Source organism: Lepidochelys kempii, chromosome 6 (genome assembly GCF_965140265.1).
Source record: "Lepidochelys kempii isolate rLepKem1 chromosome 6, rLepKem1.hap2, whole genome shotgun sequence".
Lineage (NCBI taxonomy): Eukaryota > Metazoa > Chordata > Testudines > Cheloniidae > Lepidochelys > Lepidochelys kempii.
This window is the reverse complement of record NC_133261.1, coordinates 128,444,532-128,465,561: the sequence shown is the minus strand read 5'-3', so window position 1 is coordinate 128,465,561 and position 21,030 is coordinate 128,444,532. Positions and strand designations below refer to the sequence as shown.

At 48.3% G+C, this 21,030-nt stretch overlaps 1 protein-coding gene and 1 long non-coding RNA gene across 3 annotated transcripts; one reads left to right on the top strand and one right to left on the bottom strand.

Moving 5' to 3' along the window:
- The first annotated feature begins 443 nt into the window (after window positions 1–443).
- LOC140913547 (uncharacterized) lies at window positions 444–7,978 on the top strand. Its single transcript, XR_012159622.1, has 2 exons — window positions 444–618; window positions 5,830–7,978. It is a non-coding gene; the product is annotated as an uncharacterized lncRNA (long non-coding RNA).
- Window positions 7,979–8,699: 721 nt separating this feature from the next.
- VCPKMT (valosin containing protein lysine methyltransferase) lies at window positions 8,700–19,231 on the bottom strand. 2 transcript variants are annotated; one of them, XM_073350218.1, is made up of 6 exons: window positions 18,964–19,231; window positions 17,512–17,622; window positions 17,024–17,096; window positions 15,426–15,545; window positions 13,252–13,356; window positions 8,700–10,315 (listed from the first exon to the last, which is right to left on the bottom strand). In XM_073350218.1, the coding sequence occupies exons 1-6, from the start codon at window positions 19,179–19,181 to the stop codon at window positions 10,301–10,303; spliced, it is 642 nt and encodes a 213-aa protein (XP_073206319.1). In that variant the 5' UTR covers window positions 19,182–19,231; the 3' UTR covers window positions 8,700–10,300. The 2 variants fall into 2 exon arrangements, with proteins under 2 accessions (XP_073206319.1, XP_073206318.1); XM_073350217.1 differs by having other exon boundaries at window positions 13,247–13,356; window positions 18,964–19,230.
- Window positions 19,232–21,030: the final 1,799 nt, after the last annotated feature.

Sequence of the window (21,030 nt, the reverse complement as noted above, 5' to 3'; positions counted from 1 at the left end):
GCTGCTGTCTTTTTTCTATGCTTATCTGTCCTTTCTACTTTGTTTATGGATAGAAAGAATGCGAACTGTGTGTAACCTGCACTCCCTGCTTTTGGGGAGAGAATTCCTTATACAGATAAGCCTCCATGCTCTTACCTACCCCAGAACTTCAAACAGACTGGGTTAACCGGTTCGAACTGGAAGAGATATCACAATGTATGTTGAACCAAGCTATAAAAGCTCATCCCTGTTCTTTGTTCGGGGCTTCACCATTTTCCTCTGAAAAGGAATTGGTGAGCCCTTCAGCTGTCGTATTCGCTAGCAATAAAGTGCCTCACTTTATCAAAGAGCCAAGACTCTGTGTTTTGTTTGGCTAATACAGAAGTCCAGGGAAGGCTACCCTCCTAACCCTAGACGGGAGGGGAACCCTTTTTCCCTAACAATTTGGGGGCTCGTCCGGGATCACCTCTTCTCCGGACCGGTGGACGGTCGGGACTCTGAATCCTTCTTGCCGGCACCCGGGTTGCTTTAACCCTGAAGGCTTCCCGTCTCGCTTCCACCCGCCGCTTCGGCGAAATAAGGCATCCCGAAGGCACTAGGGTCCGGACCTATTGGTGAACACCGGCCGGTGGGAACTTGGTGAGTTCTGAATTTTTCCTTTGTGATTGTCTAGACAACAGCCGGGGGTCCCGTCTTTGGGAAAAGATGGGGGGGGGGGGTCCAGTAGAACTGTTGATCCTTCTACGCCTCTGGGCTATATGTTAAAACATTATGATAGGGATATCAAGGCCTTACAATCGGATGGCAACAAAGCTTTGTATAAGTTTATATTTTTGTGTCAAGGTCCCTGGGTGGGAATGACGCAAGACGACCCGGAACCAGGAAATCGCTGGCCGGGGGAAGGAACATTTGAGTTACATAACATTGTTCAATTACGAAAAGTATTGTATGATTTACAACCGCGGCAACTTAAGTATTCTGATGTATGGATAAGGGAGGCCGAACGGCGCAAAAGTGCCAGTGTAACTACTAGTTTACGTGCTGAGGTAGAAAAACTTAAAGCCATGCGGCCCCCACCATACAATCCAGAATCTAGTCATGCTGACCAGAAGCTAAAAACGTCAAAGTCTATTTATCCCCAACTCCCATTGAAAGAAGCGGGGGATCCTATACCATTGGAAGAATGTAGCTGGCTATGGGGTGGGGTACCGCAGCCTGACCCTGATGCACCCACTCCCCCAACCGGGGAAAGGAGCGGTCCCACTCTCCCACTAGCTACCAATACCCCCACAATTAACGCAGAGCGGGGGGGCGATCCGGAGGCTGGCACCTCTACCAGGGGGTTGACACGTCCTGATCCGCGACACCCCAGTGATGCAACCCCTGCAAAGACCCGGTCTCACGGTTCTCTAGGCACCCCTAAGGCAAAAGTTCTTGGAGCTGCAATAGCTAGTGCAGTCCAAATGCCTATGCGACAACTGCCGAGCGGTAGGGGGGGGACACAGATGGTGTATGTCCCTTTTACCAGCACGGATCTAATGAATTGGTCATCTACTTTTCCCTCATTTCGACAGTGTCCGGAAGAATTTATTAAAAAGTTAAAGGGTATTTTCACAATGTATAATTGTAATTATGACGATGTGGAAATGATTTTAAATCAAGTGCTAAGCGAGGGTGAGAAGGAAACGGTGTATAAGAAAGCTAGAGAGACGGTGCAAGGCAGGGCGGCTTATCCGCAAGAGAAACCTGAAATGGATTGGGATGTTCCAGAGACCGTTCAAGAGTGGGATAAAATGAGAAAGCGAATCTTAGAAGCATTAGAGGATATGTCTAAGCCTGTGTATGATTGGGGAAAAGTAGATGCATGTGTTCAAAAGCACGATGAGCACCCAGGGGAATTCTTCCACCGCCTTTGTAAGGTTTTGAAAAACCACGGCGGCTTAGATCCAACCTCCCCTGTAGCGAAAACACAAGTGATCGGCCAGTATGTAAAAAATGTATTACCATTCGCTCGGAAGTATGTGTGTAGTCAACCAGCTTATGAAAACAAAACGCTGGAGGAGGTGGTGGGGTTAGCAGCCCATGCCTGGAGGAATAGGAAGGAATTAGACACTAGGAGGTCCGAAAAGCTCCTTAATCTGCAGTTGCAAGGTTTCCAAGACGGCTCTCGGGGACGGGATGCAAGCCGCAGGAGGGGAGGCTTTCGGGGACGAGGCGGAAGAGGAGGCAGCTCTACCCAGGGATGGGGATCACAAGGTCAGAGCTTCCAGCCACGGCCCGGGAGGGCAGGGCCAGATGAGTGCCGGCGGTGCCGACAAAAAGGACACTGGGCTGCCCAGTGCCCAAATTACCCCCTCCAGCCAGCTGACCCTCTTATGCAAGCATACCAGAGGGTACAGGAAAGGGGGGGAGAAAAAGGAAGTACTGATTGAAAGCTAGCCACCCACAATGCTTCGTCCCCCTCGCCAGGAACCCCCTCCGCTTCTTGGACAGTGCAGTTGGATGCAAACCACCCGGAGCTTCCAGTTGTGGTGGGAGGAAAAACTTATTCAATGTTAATCGACACCGGGGCAGATAGAAGTACTCTACAGGACCCCACCCTTCCTACCACTTCTGCAACCGTAAAAGCTATAGGCGTTGGTGGCACCGTGTGCGCCCTTCCTCTAACTGCGGAGCAAACGGTCCAGCTTGGCCCGTTATCAGAGGATCATAGCTTTTTAATTGCAACTTCCTGTCCTGCAAATTTATTAGGTAGAGATCTGTTATGTAAACTACGAGCAACTATAACTTGCAGCCCGGAGGGGCTATATCTCTCAGTCCCTACTTCGGTCCCTGAAGCTACGGTAATGGCATTGTTAGCCACTACACCCACCGCCCCCTTTGTCCCTGCTGAGTTATCTGATATTCCTGAAGCATTGTGGGCCTCGGCGTCCACTGAAACTGGACTTTTAAAGTCAGCAGAACCGGTGTATATCAATTACCGTACAGATGTCCCTCTGCCCCGAAAAATGCAATATCCATTGCCTAAAGAGGCCATAGAGGGCATTCGGCCAGTCCTACAACAGCTTTTAACTCAAGGAATCATTAAGGAGGCTACCAGCCCTTGCAATACACCTATTCTTCCTGTTAAGAAACCCAAGCCTGGCCCCGATGGCAAACCGGTTTACCGTTTCGTGCATGACCTCCGACTGATTAATGCTATTGTGATCCCGAGAGCTCCGGTTGTTCCCAATCCAGCAACTATTTTAACTGCTATTCCCCCAGGGGCTACTTATTTTACTGTGATTGATCTGTCTTCAGCATTTTTCAGCATCCCTGTGCACCCAGACTCACAGTTCCTATTTGCCTTTACCTTTGACGGATGTCAATACGTATGGACCCGCCTCCCTCAGGGCTACAGGGAGAGCCCTACCATCTTCAGCCAGTATTTAAAGCGAGATCTGGACTCTATTTCGTTGACTATGGGTTCTTCTTTGATTCAATACGTTGATGATCTGTTATTGTGCTCTACAGCCAAGGCTGCCTGTGTACAGGACACTCGAATCCTTCTTTTTGCATTGGCCGAAAAAGGTCACAAGGTGGCACTCTCCAAGCTACAGTTTGCCCAACCCGAGGTGGAATATTTGGGGCATCGTATTTCATATGCTTCTACTGCACTTACTCAGGACAGGATTGAAAGCGTTCTGAGTATGCCAAGGCCTACCACTAAAAAGCAACTCCGCCAGTTACTGGGAGCAAGTGGCTATTGTAGAGCCTGGATTCCGGCTTATGCGGAGTTAGTGCACCCCCTCACCGATTTGCTGCTGGATTCCATTCCCGAACCCTTACCATGGACGACTCTACACAATAACGCCCTTACCGCCCTCAAACAAGCATTAACTTCTGCACCAGCCCTGGGCAGACCGGATTACGCAAAGCCTTTCACCTTATTTTGCCATGAACAATCTGGCACGGCGTCTGGTGTGCTAACTCAGCCCTTTGGGCCTGGCCAGCGACCGGTGGCTTATTTTTCGGTCCTTCTTGACCCAGTGGCTCAGGGTCTTCCGCCCTGTCTCCGCGCTGTTGCGGCTGCCGCCGTGTTGGTCGAGAAAGCTTCGGGGCTTACCTTGGGCCACCCTCTTCTAGTTCAAGTGCCTCATGCCGTTGCAGCACTTCTTAATCGTGGATCCACGCAGCACCTCACAGCAGCCAGACTGACCAGGTACGAATTGGCCTTGCTCGCCAATCAGGCTGTTACCCTACGCCGCTGCGAAGTCCTGAATCCTGCAACCCTTTTGCCTCTGCCTGAGGATGGGGAACCCCATAATTGCCTCCACGTGGTGGATTTGATCTCCACGCCTCGTCCTGACCTCTCTGATATTCCATTGCAGAATCCTGACCTCCAATTATTTTGTGATGGTTCCGCCTGTCGGGACGAGTTTGGGGCCTTGCGAGTTGGCTATGCAATTGTTACCCTGATGGCAACGCTTGAAGCGCATGCCTTACCTACACAAAAGTCAGCGCAAGCAGCAGAACTTGTGGCGCTTGTTAGGGCCTGTCAATTAGCTGAAAACAAAACTGTGGCCATCTATACTGACTCCAAATATGCCTTTTCGGTATGCCACTCTACTGGACAACTTTGGAAGCATCGTGGGTTCCTTACCTCCAGCGGCTCTCAGATCTCCCATGTTGCCTTGATTTCTGCCTTGTTAGAGGCTATTCAACTTCCTGCAGCTGTTTCGGTTACACACTGTAAGGGCCACTCCCGCGCCTCGGACGAGGTTTCCAAGGGAAATGCTGCAGCCGATTCGGCGGCCCGTCATGCTGCCCTCTGTGGGGCTCCAGCCCCTTTTCCTTTTTTGGCACCCCTGCTACTGCAACCAGTGACGCCAGCCGTTTTGCTCTCTGCCCAGCAGACGACGCCCCCGGCCGAAGTTAGCCGTTGGAAATCCATTGGATGCCACCTAAATGAGGACAACCTCTACGTCAGCCCGGACGGTCGTCCGGTTCTCCCAAGACAACTCCTCCCTCAGGTTTCCCAGGCACTCCACCTGGCCTCGCACCTGGGAAAGGGGGGATTAGTGGCTCAAATGGAGAAGTTGTTTTTTGCTCCGGGGGTCCATGCAGCTGCGAAGACCGTCACTGCACAGTGTGAATTGTGTCAACGGTACAATCACCAAGGAGCAGTCAAACCACAAGCTATGGGACATTGCAAACTGCCTGAGTACCCATTTGCTGTGGTCCAGATGGACTTCATGGACTTACCACCAGTGACAGGACTAAAACACTTGCTTGTCCTGGCTGATCTTTTTTCAGGGTGGGTTGAGGCTTTCCCCACTCGAAGGGCAGATGCAGTATCCGTAGCGAAGTGTCTCCTCAAGGAGATAGTGCCCCGCTTCGGGATAATGACTCGTTTGGAAAGTGACCAAGGCCCCCATTTCACTTCCCAAATTATTCAACACTTAGCAAAGGCCCTCGGCATAAAACAAGCCTTGCATACCCCCTATCATCCACAAAGTTCAGGAAAAGTAGAAAGGGTGAATGGGCTGATAAAAACCCAATTGGCAAAGCTATGCGAGCAGACTGGATTAAAGTGGCCTGAAGTGTTACCCATAGTGTTAACCAATCTTCGTAATACACCCCATAGAAAGCATTCGTTGACACCGTTCGAAATTCTATTTGGCCGACCCTTGCCGATTCCTCTAACCAGTGTAGACGGGTTTGCCCCAGCAAAAACTTCATTAATGGCTGGGCAAGATAAGTTGGCGGGTTATTGTCGCATGTTGCAAGATGCCTTGAGTGATGCATGGGCCAGAGTAAAAGATGCCCAACCTTTACCGCTTGATACTTGTGCGCACTCTCTTTTTCCAGGAGACTTTGTCTGTGTTAAAATCCATCGAAGGAAGCATTGCCTGGAACCAAGGTGGTCGGCCCCGGCCCAAGTCCTTCTGACTACTCCAACTGCAGTGAAGGTCGAGGGCATCGATAGATGGGTGCACTGCAGCCACTGTAAAAAGGTTCCTGCTCCAACATCCCCAACGACTCCCATCACGACCGCCGCTTCTACATGAACTGGGTACCGGTCAATCAGCGGAATCAGAAGCAGTTACAGAACTCTGGAGTATTAGTATACTGTTACAAATATTGTATTAATATTATTTTTTTTTAGAGTTGTTAGTAGCTGGTAGTGTTTATAATGTATGTATGGCTATGGGCGTTAACCTGGACCTCTGCCCTGGGGGGTTGGGATAAAAATACGTTTCTACAATTAGCCCAAAATTTAACCAACGCATGGAATGTTAGTGACTGTTGGGTGTGTTCCCACTTCTCTTCCCATTCACTGCAAGGGTTCCCCATTTTGCCGGTTCCAGCGCTCCTCAATTCTTGGCAAAATGATTTGGCGTGGTACGGCCAAAAGGGAAAAAGGGGAAGGGGACCCATAGATTTTAGGACCTGGATCCCGAACCATCGCCCAGACTTGCTCGTTAAGGCCCCCTTGTGCGTAGAAAAGAGGTCGCTACGCACCGGAGGCAAAACTACTCTGGGAAAATACCCGAAAACCCACTGTGAGAAAATTCTAATTTTGGGAAACAATGCAAGTACTACTCTTTTGCTGTATCCCAATGGTACTGAGGTAGCCAACCATGCCCGTGCTGGAGGCTATGTGGGGTACATTCTCAGAGAAAATGCGACTCAATTTGCCGGCCTTACATTATGGAAATGGGGGGGAATAGGACCCAATCCTGATGATGCTGCATCCCTGGTGGGACGATTGCAGGAAGTATCTCAGAACTCAGGGGGCAATAAAGGCAACTATAGCATAGTATTAGGAGATCATCACTTATGGTGGGTATGTGGCACTTGGGCAGGAAAGACCTTGCCCCCAAGGTGGTTGGGAAGATGCACGGTGGCCTTTGCCTGGCCAGGAGGGATGCATCGTAGAGACTTAATAGAAATCAGAGACACAACCCGACGAACCCGTCGAGATACCAGTTATAATCCTATTGTCGAGGAAGGCAGTACAGGTATGCGCGCCTTCCGTATTCTGTTTCCGTGGGTGGGGGTGGGCCAACTTGAATACGCGCTAAAAAATATGTCAGCCGAAATGGAAATATTTACTAACGCCACTCGAGATGCAATCCAAGCTTTGCAAGAAGAAATAAGCTCACTAGCTCGCTACAGTATGCAAAACAGGTTGGCCCTGGATCAGCTTTTAAGTGCACAGGGAGGGGTGTGCACATTTCTCAATGCCACATGCTGCCTTTATGTAAATCAAAGCGGACGCATAGTCACAGATACTAACATAATTGCAAACGTGTCAGCCTTCTTTCATAAGCAGGCCTCTATTTCTCCCAGTGTGGGCTTTGACTTGTGGGGCTGGCTCACCAGCTGGTTGCCTAACTTTGGATGGCTAAAAACCTTGTTTGTGTATGGAGTGGGATTCCTTATGATTGTGGGTCTGCTGTTTTGCTGTGCGTCCAGTTGTTGTGCTCTCTTCCACCGGGTATGTACCAAAACCATGAGCCCAGCAAAGATACTATATGTAAAGAAGGGTGGTGTTAACCAAGATGAGAAACACATGAACATGTTAAACAATGAATAATGAGCCATGTAAGATAATTATCTTCAGGCTCAAAGGGGGGAACTGATAGGAAAAAAACCCAGAAAGCGACCCTATAATCATGTAAAGCTACGCTGCTGTCTTTTTTCTATGCTTATCTGTCCTTTCTACTTTGTTTATGGATAGAAAGAATGCGAACTGTGTGTAACCTGCACTCCCTGCTTTTGGGGAGAGAATTCCTTATACAGATAAGCCTCCATGCTCTTACCTACCCCAGAACTTCAAACAGACTGGGTTAACCGGTTCGAACTGGAAGAGATATCACAATGTATGTTGAACCAAGCTATAAAAGCTCATCCCTGTTCTTTGTTCAGGGCTTCACCATTTTCCTCTGAAAAGGAATTGGTGAGCCCTTCAGCTGTCGTATTCGCTAGCAATAAAGTGCCTCACTTTATCAAAGAGCCAAGACTCTGTGTTTTGTTTGGCTAATACAGAAGTCCAGGGAAGGCTACCCTCCTAACCCTAGACGGGAGGGGAACCCTTTTTCCCTAACAATAGTTATTTATACTATAAAACTGCCCATGTCAATGCTTATTCTAGAAAAAGGGCGTTCACACAGAAAGTTATCAGTATAACTATAGTGGTATAATTATGTTGGTAGATTTCCCCATGTAGGTAAAACTGAAAAGTTACGAAATTCCTTGCACTATAGGTTAACACAACAATTACATCTCAAGGGCAAACTCACAATTGCCTACTAAAACAAGAGTACAATCCATGTGGGCCATGCTTCAGAGCCAAAGACAACAAAGCCACAGTGAAGTGCAAGGTTTACAAGGAATGCTATGAAGGAGCATTAAACAGAAGCCACAGTGCCAGAATTTAACAAACTGACTCAATAAATGCCTTGCCCTGTATTGTTAAACCTTAATCCCTACAAAGTAATCCATGGCTGGGGTTTAAGTAATGTTCACTGGCACCAAACATATAAGCTTTTGAAGTTTGAAATATTGCCACATTTTGTAATATGTAACCAATATAAAATTATGGGACACACTCTGTACCTTATTCAAGTAGTCCCGTTGATCTCAAAGCAACCCCTCATAGATACAAGATGACACAATCTCGCCATATCTGATTAAATTATGGCACAGACGCAAGAAAAGGTTTTCTACCAAAATTAAATTTCATTAAATATTCATTTAGATGGACTGTAGCAATCAAAGCTGACCTGACTAGGGTATTACAAGGATTATTTTAAACTCACCAGAAAGTCAGATTTTGACATTTCAATTACTAACATTAGAAATAAATATACATACGGAGTTAAGGAGAACAATCTAGCATAGGTCAGGGGCCATCTTGTTGTTTGGGGTTTGCATCGTGCCTAGCACAATGGGGTGCTGGTGTATCACTGGGACACTCGGAGACACCACTGCCATACAAATAATAATGTACAAACTGTAGCCAAGGATAAAAGGTATCCGGTATATTTAGTATACAGAAGTGAAATAAGTACTAATTAATATTGTAACACAAGGCCTACATGCCTCAGGCCTGTAAAATATTTAGCTTAGCCAAATTAGGCCTTAGGATAAGTTAATAATAAACATGCTGAGCTTGTGTCTAGGTTTGTGATATGCTGATGTTTTGAAAATAACTGCTGAGTGATAAGGTGAGGTAAATGCTAATGAGTAGGAGAGGAATTTACAAGTTAGCCTCTGCAAAGCAGGGAACCCCAAACACAGTGAGATGTGGAAGTGCAAATAAGGAAAAGGGGTTAAAATCTTCATAAATACATCTGAACGCTAGTGAACATCAGCCTATCACGTCAGAAAAGCTGTCTCCTGGCTCATGCGCCTTGGTGGGGGAAGACAACAAAATGATGACCACTAGTGGTGGTGATGATAGCGAGGATGAAGACTAACACTTCAGACTTTTCCGCAAGGCCTAATGTGGGTAATGCAAATACCATCATTCTGGATTGGCTGGTCTCTCCTTTACCAGACAGCAGTGTGTGTATTGTTTCGTTAGCTAATAGAAGTAATTAGTATAGAAAAATCACTGTTGCATCTCTGTTGTGCACTATGGGGCAGGCTCTCTTCTACTGATAACCACTCTACTATAGTCAATCTTGGGGGCTCAACTATCCAAGGTTAAAGTAGGTGTAAACATCCACCTTGAGGTGGGTAATTAGTTAAAGTAACCCATAACTATAGATAAGGCTTCAAAACTACGTGCAGAACAAAAGCTAACCAAGAACCATCTCAAGTACAAACTCTTTATGAAATATACATAGACATCTGCTCTTAAATTAAGGCGAAATTCAAGGCGAAATAAGGAGTTTCCTCTTCGGGAAAAGTGGGTGACCTTCAGCTTCCTGCATGCCCTTCTGTTCAGACGGGCTTTGTTATGGAACGCTCGGATCTGATTTATTTGACGCTGTGACACTGATTCACCAGTGTGGCCCTCCCATCTATACAGGTGGCCCATGCAGATGAATGGAACATGACATCAATCTAGGTTACATTTCAGTCCCATTTTTAGCTCTCTCTTGGTGAGGCTGCTTTGTCAATATTAAAAAATCGAGTTTGTCCTCTAAGGCGGATACTGATTGTGATTCTATAGTGACTGACCCACTTTCTTCTTATGTCTCATCCCCAATCCGCCATCTAGAAGAATTCTGTAGATGAGCCATGAACAGCTTTGGAGACAGGCTCTTTGAGTTAATTGATACTCTCTCTCTTCTCTCCAGAGGATCAGTTAACATGGTCAAAGATCTCACGATGGGAAATTCTGTTAAAAAAAGATTTAAAACCTCAAACACAGGCTTTTAAATGGCCCACTTGTATTTAAACACTAGCTCTGGATATGTTCTGTCACTACACTCTGCACAATATATTCTCCATATTACATCATATAGAAAGAACGTGATCTAGCTAACATGAACAAAGTCTCCAAGGACCTGATCCATAGACCAGTGTCAGTGCTAGGCTGTGCATTAGAATGTTTGTCACTGCAACAAGTTTAACATAAAACTGTATTGAGTTCCTTCCCGACTCCTATGCTTCGCAAATGTCAGACAAATGCAGATGGTCTTAAGCATTATTCCTAAAGGGAACATCATGAAACTCATGGTAATGACTAGCTCTAATAGGTAATTCCAAGTTAGAAACCACGTATCCTTAAAGTTTCAAGTACAATGTTGTTACACCTAAGATATCCAACAGTAACTCAATTGTACCATTGAGCAAAACAACATCCCCACATCAACTATTCGTTTTTCTGTAGTGCTTTTTGGAGATGCACCCTTTTTTGAAGAGTTTAAGCAGTTTGCCCTTTTCCAATCTCCACTTTAAATGCTGGACCTATTGGTGTAAGTGTACAAAAGGCCTAATTTCACACAGCCTTGTGACACTTTTCTGTTTCCAGCACTGAAGAAAGAGTAGGCGGCTAGGGCTCTGTTTCTGTAGGATACTTTTATCAAGTTGGAATTTGCTAGGTTTTGCAGTAAGAGATTACAAGATAGCATTTCAGAGGACAGACATTTTCAGGAGCTATAATGAAACTAGACTGTCTTATAGTTCACCATAAAAGCATCTGTACTATGCTTTTCAAGGTAAGTGAAATGTGGAAGATATTAACTAAAGCATTTTATTCCATGAGCGAACAACTCGGGGCTTGCCAGCTATTTTTTTCTTCCAAATAATAAAGAGACATCTTTACCATAAATCATAGGACTGGAAGGGACCTCTAGAGGCCATCTAGTCAAGTCCCCGGCACTTACGGCTGGACTAAGTATCATCCAGAAGACCATCCCTGACAGGTGTTTGTCTAACCTGCTGCTCTTAAAAATCTCCAGAGGTTAAGAAGAACAATTTTTCTCCCTCTTCTTTGTAACAACCTTGTATGTACTTGAAAAGATATCATGTCCCCTCTCAGTCTTCTCTTCTCCAGACTAAACAAACCCAATTTTTTCAATCTTCCCCCAGAGGTCATGTTTTCTAGACCTTTAATCATTTTTGTTGCTCTTCTCTGGACTTTCTCCAATTTGTCCACATCCTTCCTGAAATGTGGTGCCTAGAACTGGACACAATACTCCAGCTGAGGCCTAATCAGCGCAGAGTAGAGCGGAAGAATTACTTCTTGTGTCTTGCTTATAACACACCTGCTAATACATCCCAGAATGACGTTCGCTTATTTTGCAAGTGTAACACTTTTGACTCATATTTAGCTTGTGGTCCACTGTGACCCCCCAGATCCCTTTCCGCAGTACTCCTTCCTACGCAGTCATTTCCCATTTTGTGTATGTGCAACTGACTGTTCCTTCCTAAATGGAATACTCTGCATTTGTCCTTATTGAATTTCATCCTATTTACTTCAGACCATTTCTCCAGTTTATCCAGATCATTTTGAATTTTAATCCTATCCTCCAAAGCACCTGTAACCCCTACCAGCTTGGTATCATCCACAAATTTTGTAAGATGAAGATATTGAACAGAACCGGACCCAGGACAAATCCCTGCAGGACCCCACTGATAAGCCCTTCCAACTTGATTGTGAACCACTGATCAACTACTCTCTGGGAACAGTTTTCCAACCAGTTATGCCTATCATCTTATAGTAGCTCCATCTAGGTTGTATTTCCCTAGTTTGTTTATGAGAAAGTCATGGGAGACAGTATCAAAAGTCAAGCTATAACACATCTATCGTTTCCTCCCATCCACAAGGCTTATTACCCTGTCAAAGAAACCTACTAGGTTGGTTTGACATGATTTGTGCTTGACAAATCCATGCTGTTACTTATCACCTTATTATCTTTTAGGTGTCTGCAAACTGATTGCTTAATTATTTGCTCATTATCTTTCCAGCTGAAGTTAAACTGACTGGCCTGTAATTCCCGGGGCTGTCTTTATTTCCTTTTTATAGAATGGCACTATAACTTCCCTTTTCCAGTCCTCTGGAATCTCTCCTGTCTTCCGTGACTTTTCAAAGATAAAACGCTAATGGCTCAGATATCTCCTCAGTCAGTTCCTTCAGTATTCTAGGATGTATTTCATCAGGCTCTGGTGACTTGAAGACATTTAACTTGTCTAAGTCATTTTTAACTTGTCCTTTCCCTATTTTAACCTCTGATCCTACCTCATTTTCCCCAGCATTCACTGTTAGACATCCAATTGCCACTAATTTGTTTGTTTTTTTTTTAAAAGGACTAAATCTGCAATTCTTTTTCTTCATAAATATTTCAACATCCAAGCTTCCTTTTAAAGCTGGTGTTGTTCAAGTGTATTTGCAAACTTGGGGCCTTATTTGATATCTATTTTTAAAACTTTTTATTTCACATTTAAGCTTAATGTTTTGGAAAGTTAAAGTCCCCGTATCTGGCACAATTAAAACAGCCCATTCAGACCCACCCTACACTACAAAATACAACACCAGGGAACCTGGTTCCAGTTAGCTTGTCCCCAGCCCATTTACAAATGTAGGTCCAGTTTAGTTTGCAATGTGGATTGGATGTTAACCTTGTTTCCTAACCAGTCTAAAGTCTTGCTCATGGAATGTATAAATATACTAGTATGTATCTGTAACTGCTGCATACTGTAACGTTGGGAATGGTGGCTGAATATTTCTTCTGTCTCCTCACACTCACCCACCAGCTCAAATTATGCTAGGTAAACCACAGTTTTGTGAATTATTGACAATCTCCAATATGCCAATAAAAAATACCCTGCCATTTTTTTCCTTCGGATGTTCAAGATGTGAATGTCTTCACTCCGATACTCCTCATCATGTTTCTCTAGGGGAACCTTTTCCAACTCAAAGTCCATCTGGAGCAGCTGTTATTAAAATATAAAAGGTAGTAAGCAAAATACTTCTAGCAATGTTGACATTTTAACATACCTTTAAGTGCATTCGTTTCACTGACGGTCCTAAAATATTCTGCATAAAGCAGCTATGCTTCAGGAGGTAAGATAGCCCAAGGGATCCCTCTCTCCCACAAAAGTTTGTTGATTTAGGTAATTAACAATTTTATCTTTAATAACACCACGCAGCACAGTTATTTTAATTTTAACTTATCTGGTGCTAATCCAGAGTCATACACCCGTCCCAGAATTTAAGAACCAACAGGAAAAACCAAAATCAATCAAAATAGTGTTTCAATTCCTCAAATCTCCAGTTGCTAAATTCCAGTTAAAAAGCTCTTCCACAAAAACTAAAGTACTAGGCCAAAGCACATCATATCACCACCCATCCTTCCCCCTACCTCCCTAAATACCAGTGAAAAAAGATGGGCTTTGCAGTGTGCTTGGGAAGTTAACAAATCTGGATTCTGGCAAGCCAAAGAAGGAACCTCATGCGACCACCTGACCCACTCTTGTTTATATTGTGGGAGCACTGGCTCCAGCACCAGCACTGATCTCAACTCTGGCAACACGACAGTATTCCTCAGGTAACCAGGTTCCAAAGCATTCAAGATATTGTTAGGGCCACTAGCACGATATATACCCCAAAGCCAATGCAATTCTCAGAGTATTGGTAATGCTGGCACACACAGGCATTATTCAGAAGTCCTTGCCCTCTTCCCCAGCCCATATTAGGGCATTCTGTAGGTCCCAGTGTTCACGTGGAACGGCTGCGCTTTGCAGATGCAGGGCCAAATTTTGGACTGACTAGCACCTCCACAACTTCAGACTATTTGGCCTGCAGTACCTCAGGAGAATCCAGCTGTTACCCATGATTTGTTTTTTCCACCGGCAAAGAAGTACTATGCTGTGACAATGAAGTTCCCAGACCAAGATATAATTCCTCTATGCCACCTACTCATGCTCTAATATTGACATACGGGGGAAAATTTTGAATGTCTACACAGCAATTAAACACCCACTGCTGGCCCGTGTCAGCTGACTCGGGCTCACAGGGCTCAAGCTGCAAGTCTGTAAAATTACAGTGTAGATTTTCAGGCTTGGGCTAGAGCCCAAGCTCGGGGACCCTCCCACATTGCAGGGTCCCAGAGCTCGGACTCCAGCCCAAGCCCAAACATCTACACTGCCGTTTTACAGCCCCACAGCCCAAGCCCTGTGAGCCCAAGTCAGCTGACACGGGCCAGCCGTGGGTGTTTAACTGCTGTGTAGACATACCCTGAGTGACTTAACAACTTAAACCCAAATTTCTAAGCTCATTTAGGCACTTCAGCTCCTAAATCCCACTGAATTTCAATGAGACTTATGCTCCTAAACCATTTGTGAAAATGGAGTTTAGGCTCCTAAGTCCCACTGACACTTCTGAAAATTGTACTTATATTCTGAATATACCAAAAGTCTATACTTTCAAAAGATCATTTTGAAGAGATTTCTTTAAAAAAACTGAAAGGACTAATTTTGGATCTCTGAGACCCTGTTTGGGAACATCAAGCCAGCTGCAGGGGTGGGGGGGAATCAAAACGCTAATGGACTCATGTCTACAAAAGTGACTGCATTATTCTTTTTGCAGATAGTGACCTATACATGTGGTGTTCTTTCATTAATTTGTAAGATCTTTCAAGCAGCACAGACAACTATTTGCCTTTCTTTGTGAGTCTGGTTTACTATGCTCACAATGAATGTGAATTATCAAAAGCATCAATGCAGAACTAAGGTGTTAAAAAAAAATTATTGTCCCCAAAAAGGAGATTATTAAATAAATCAGAAAACACAATTTAAGCAACTGGTGATCAACTCCTTCCCTGCATCTGAAAAAGTGTTCTCATCCAAAGTCACATGGAATTTTCCCACAACAAACATACTTGACTTGTACTATGCATTGTACTTGTACAGCGACACAGAAGGGAACTGACCCGAGGATTTCAAGTGAACCATTACACAGTCCTCATATACACAAAGCATGCGCGACGGCAAAGGACACTTACCTCAAAGTATTTTCTCTCTATTTCCGGGTTTTTACCCATAGTCCTTTGTTCGTAACAGCATATGATACAGGTATCAGGACTTGAAAGTTCTTTCAGGGTCTTCAGTAATGGCTCTAGTGACTGCCCAAAAGAGATCAAGTATTCGCCACTGAGACTTCAACGTTCACTTTACTACTACTACATTCCGTAACTAGAGACAGGGTTCACTGAACTGGACACTTTCTTATTTTACTTTTCAGACAGCGAGTTATATTTAGTACAGTGACTCGGACAAGTGACTTGTAGTTAGCAGAAAGGATAAATGGAAAAAAGTTACAATATGAGATTGCTCAGAAAAAATGGCCTTTTACACATTTTCCATGTATAGGTCAGTTTTATCTATAAGCCTCTATGTCTATATCATCCAAGCCAAGGATATACTACACTGCTAAAGTAGCCGTTTCCTTGAAATATGCCAGATTACTACTTCTTCACAGCAATACATTGGACTTACAGACATCTGTTTTCAAAAATTAAAAAATATTTAACCAGACTTAATTTTAAGATGTGACTTAGGGCTAGAGATTGTCCTTTAGGAAAAAAGGGCTCTGAGTTGTAGGGCCGTGGCTCTGGAGGCTGGTGAGAAAACTAAAAGGAGGGTCAGGAGGACTAGTTCCTAGAGATTGCTTCCCCCAACCCAGATCTTCTACTAGCCTTAGCTCAGGTGTACCACAAGGAGAGAGTTCTGCAGAGGGGGATGGACCAGAAGGGCCACTTTCTGAAGCATGGTTTCTCCTCCCAACAGACCCACGGGGAATCCCTGAGGGAGATAATGCTGAGTCTTTCAGCATCATCTAATACAATGTCCACCGATACACAGTGAAACTCTCCAGTATCAGCTAGCAGTATTTTATTTCCCTACAACTCCAAGGAAAAAAAAAAATTGGGCACAATTCTGAACTACTGCTCTCAAAAGACCCGATTCAGGCCTCATACCACATGACCCTAAATGTCAGGTTTCAGAGTAACAGCCGTGTTAGTCTGTATTCGTAAAAGGAAAAGGAGTACTTGTGGCACCTTAGAGACTAACCAATTTATTTGAGCATAGGCTTTCATGAGCTGCAGCTCACTTCAAAGCGTATGCTCAAATAAACTGGTTAGTCTCTAAGGTGCCACAAGTACTCCTGTTCTTTTTTTGACCCTAAATGTGTTATTTGTTCATTTTTAAAACAACAGCTTTTAAAATTCATCATTCAATACTCAGCCATCAAGTAATGTTCTTCCGAGCCACATAGATTGAAAACTAGTGGCAATATTTATTTAAAGATTTTAATACAAATTGCAGAGTCTCTCACACCAAATCCAAAATTCCCAGGTTCTTTCCAATCAAACTCATTATTTCTACAAAAAGAAAAGGAGTACTTGTGGCACCTTAGAGACTAACAAATTTATTTGAGCTTAAGCTTTCGTGAGCTACAGCTCACTCACAAAAGCTTATGCTCAAATAAATTTGTTAGTCTCTAAGGTTCCACAAGTCCTCCTTTTCTTTTTGCAAATACAGACTAACACGGCTGCTACTCTGAAACCTGTCATTATTTCTACAGTTCTCAAATAGTTACCTCCTCATAGTAAATGCAGTCTGCCATAAGTATATAATCTGGTGCAGGCAGAAATTCTTTTACATCTTCACCCCTAGAAAAAGTGAACAGGTAAATATAAAATGCAAACTTAAATTATACCAAAAAAAAAAAAAAAGTATGTTTTAAAAGTGTAACATTTAGTGCAAAATCTATATGACTTTGGGCTAAGTCCTCCACTACTTATTTCACTGTATATTTTAGGGGAATTTCCATTTTTACAAGTAATCTATCATACCACAATTTCCAAACATATTTGGCAGTTTAGCATCTGTTATCTCTTGCGTTGAATTTAGACTGTAAGCTCCCTGGGGTAAGGCTCTCCTTTTGTTGTGTTTGTACAGTACCCAGCCCAATGGGGTTCTGGTCTGTGATTAGGGCTCACAGGTGCTCTGATAAAACAAATATTTATTAACATTCTACAGCAATTGCGTATAAGTTAAATATCAAGATTAAAAGATTATACAAACCATTTCAGTACCTTGGCTTGAACTGAGCCTGTGACTAGATGCTTGTTCTTTTCAATATTAACATTCAGCAAATCCTGAAGTTCCTCAAGGTCAGTGACCGTAACATCTGCCCTACAAAAGAAATATTTTTAATTCATACAAAGGAAGCCCCAGAAACACAAATTTAAGACTCCTTATTAATGTTTGAAAATAGACATATCTGTAACCTCTTTCATTCCTTTTGGAAAGCTACTGCAGACTAAAGTCATGACTAAATACGTGCCGAGTTACTTCAGCAATTCTCGCTCCTGTTCTGATGGAAAGACGACTTGGCTCACAAAATGCAACTTGCCATAAGAATTTAAGAGGGTTAGACCAGGAAACAGGATTCTACTACAACTCCTACAAAGTGGGATCCTTGTATAAAAACAGAGCGATATTTCCCCTGAAGGCCCAACCCATACTTTAAACTAAAGCACCCCCAGGTGAGTTCCAGTGTAAATCTGCATAACTTCAGTTAAAGGCCCATCTTTAGAAATTGGCTGGGTTTTTGTTACTCTCTTTGCTGGTGGTCACTCAGCATAGTTTACACTGCCAAAAAAAAAAACAAAAAAAAAACAACAACCCTACAGCATGGCCACGACCAGCCCAAGTCAGCTAACATGGGCTCACGGGGCTCGGGTGCAGGGCTAAAAATTGTACGGGCTTGGGCTGGCACCCAGGCTCTGAGCCCCATGCCCCTTGCTAGATTTCAGAGCCCAAGCAGGAACGTCTACACTGCAATTTTTAGGCTCAAGTCAGCTGACCCAGGCTCTGAGACTTGCTGCCATGGGTTGGGATTTTTACAGCACAGATCTACCTTTTGGGTATGTCTACACTGAACACTGAGCCCAAGTGGGTGGGACCCAGGCTTGCGACTAGGTGTTCCCAGGCCTGTGCTTGAGCCTCCGCACTGCGTGGTAAACCTGGGTTGACAATATCGGACCTGGGTCTCACAGCCGTGCTTCGCACCTCCCCACCGCACGACACACAGACCTTCTGACTCGGGTCTGCAGCTTGAGCTGCGTCCACACTCCAGAACGACAGGGCACAGACCCTAGCCACAGCAGGGCCCAGGGGATCCTAGCCCTGGCGGGGGGATACCCCCTGCCCCGAGACTGACTCCTGCACAGACGGAAGGGCGGGCTCGGGCTCAAACCCGACTCACAGCCCCCAGCTGGGTGTGCGGCCTGGACATACCCTGAGGGCAGCCCCGACCTCGCGGATCAGCAGCGGGCACCCCTCCCCCTCAATTTTTTTTTTGGGGGGGGTTAAGATCTAGCTCCCAGCGTTACAAGTGACCCCCCCTTTAAAGGGGCGAGCTAACGCCCCAGATCCGACCCCCAGGACTCGGGGCTCGCTTGAGCTCGGATCCACCGCGGCAGCCCCAAAGCCCGGCCCGCCCCATCTCCCGCCCAGCCGGGCGAGCCCTACCCCAGCGTGGCCGCCATGATGCCCACGGCGCCGGTGCCCGCGCCCAGCTCCAGCACGGCGCGGCGGCGCAGGGCCCGGGCCCCGCTCTCCAGGAACTTGGCCAGCACCAGGGCGGCGTCCCACACCACGCAGCCCACCCCGCCCGCGCCGCGCTGCTGCAGCCGCAGCGCCGAGCCGTCCCGCTTCTCCAGCGTCCGCACGAAGCCCGGCCCCGCCATGGCCCCGGCCCGGCTCCTCGCGGCGCAGGCCGCGGCCCGGCCCGGCGAAGCACCGCCCCCCGGGGCCGAGCCGAGCCGAGCCGAGCCGCCTCCCGCGGGCCGACGGCGCCCCCCGCCACAGGGACGGTGCCCCCGGCCCCCGCCCACCCCCTTTTCCCCCACCACAGGGACGGTGCCCCCGGCCCCCTGCCCATCCCCTTCTCCCTCAGCACAGGGACGGTGCCCCCGGCCCCCGCCCATCCCCCGCCCACCCCCTTTTCCCCCGCCACAGGGACGGTGCCCCCGGCCCCCTGCCCATCCCCTTCTCCCTCAGCACAGGGACGGTGCCCCCGGCCCCCGCCCATCCCCCGCCCATCCCCCTTCTCCCCCGCCACAGGGACGGTGCCCCCGGCCCCCGCCCACCCCCTTCTCCCCCGCCACAGGGACGGTGCCCCCGGCCCCCGCCCACCCCCTTCTCCCCCGCCACAGGGACGGTGCCCCCGGCCCCCGCCCACCCCCTTTTCCCCCACCACAGGGACGGTGCCCCCGGCCCCCTGCCCACCCCCTTTTCCCCCGCCACAGGGACGGTGCCCCCGGCCCCCGCCCACCCCCTTTTCCCCCACCACAGGGACGGTGCCCCCGGCGCCCTGCCCCCCCTTCTCCCCCACCACAGGGACGGTGCCCCCGGCCCCCCGCCCATCCCCTTCTCCCCCGCCACAGGGACGGTGCCCCCGGCCCCCGCCCATCCCCCTTCTCCCTCAGCACAGGGACGGTGCCCCCGGCCCCCGCCCCCCCTTCTCCCCCGCCACAGGGACGGTGCCCCCGGCCCCCGCCCATCCCCCTTCTCCCTCAGCACAGGGACGGTGCCCCCGGCCCCCTGCCCACCCCCTTCTCCCCCGCCACAGGGACGGTGCCCCCGGCCCCCGCCCATCCCCCTTCTCCCCCGCCACAGGGACGGTGCCCCCGGCCCCCGCCCATCCCCCTTCTCCCTCAGCACAGGGACGGTGCCCCCGGCCCCCTGCCCACCCCCTTCTCCCCCGCCACAGGGACGGTGCCCCCGGCCCCCGCCCATCCCCCTTCTCCCTCAGCACAGGGACGGTGCCCCCGGCCCCCTGCCCACCCCCTTTTCCCCCGCCACAGGGACGGTGCCCCCGGCCCCCTGCCCACCCCCACCACAGGGACGGTGCCCCCGGCCCCCTGCCCACCCCCCTTTTCCCCCACCACAGGGACGGTGCCCCCGGCCCCCTGCCCACCCCCTTCTCCCCCGCCACAGGGACGGTGCCCCCGGCCCCCTGCCCACCCCCTTCTCCCCCGCCACAGGGACGGTGCCCCCGGCCCCCGCCCATCCCCCTTCTCCCTCAGCACAGGGACGGTGCCCCCGGACCCCTGCCCACCCCCCTTCTCCCCCGCCACAGGGACGGTGCCCCCGGCCCCCTGCCCACCCCCTTCTCCCCCGCCACAGGGACGGTGCCCCCGGCCCCCTGCCCACCCCCTTCTCCCCCGCCACAGGGACGGTGCCCCCGGCCCCCTGCCCACCCCCTTCTCCCCCGCCACAGGGACGGTGCCCCCGGCCCCCTGCCCACCCCTTTCTCCCCCGCCACAGGGACGGTGCCCCCGGCCCCCTGCCCACCCCTTTCTCCCCCGCCACAGGGACGGTGCCCCCGGCCCCCTGCCCACCCCCTTCTCCCCCGCCACAGGGACGGTGCCCCCGGCCCCTTGCCCACCCCCCTTCTCCCCTGCCACAGGGACGGTGCCCCCGGCCCCCGCCCATCCCCCTTCTCCCTCAGCACAGGGACGGTGCCCCCGGCCCCCGCCCACCCCCTTCTCCCCCGCCACAGGGACGGTGCCCCCGGCCCCCTGCCCACCCCCT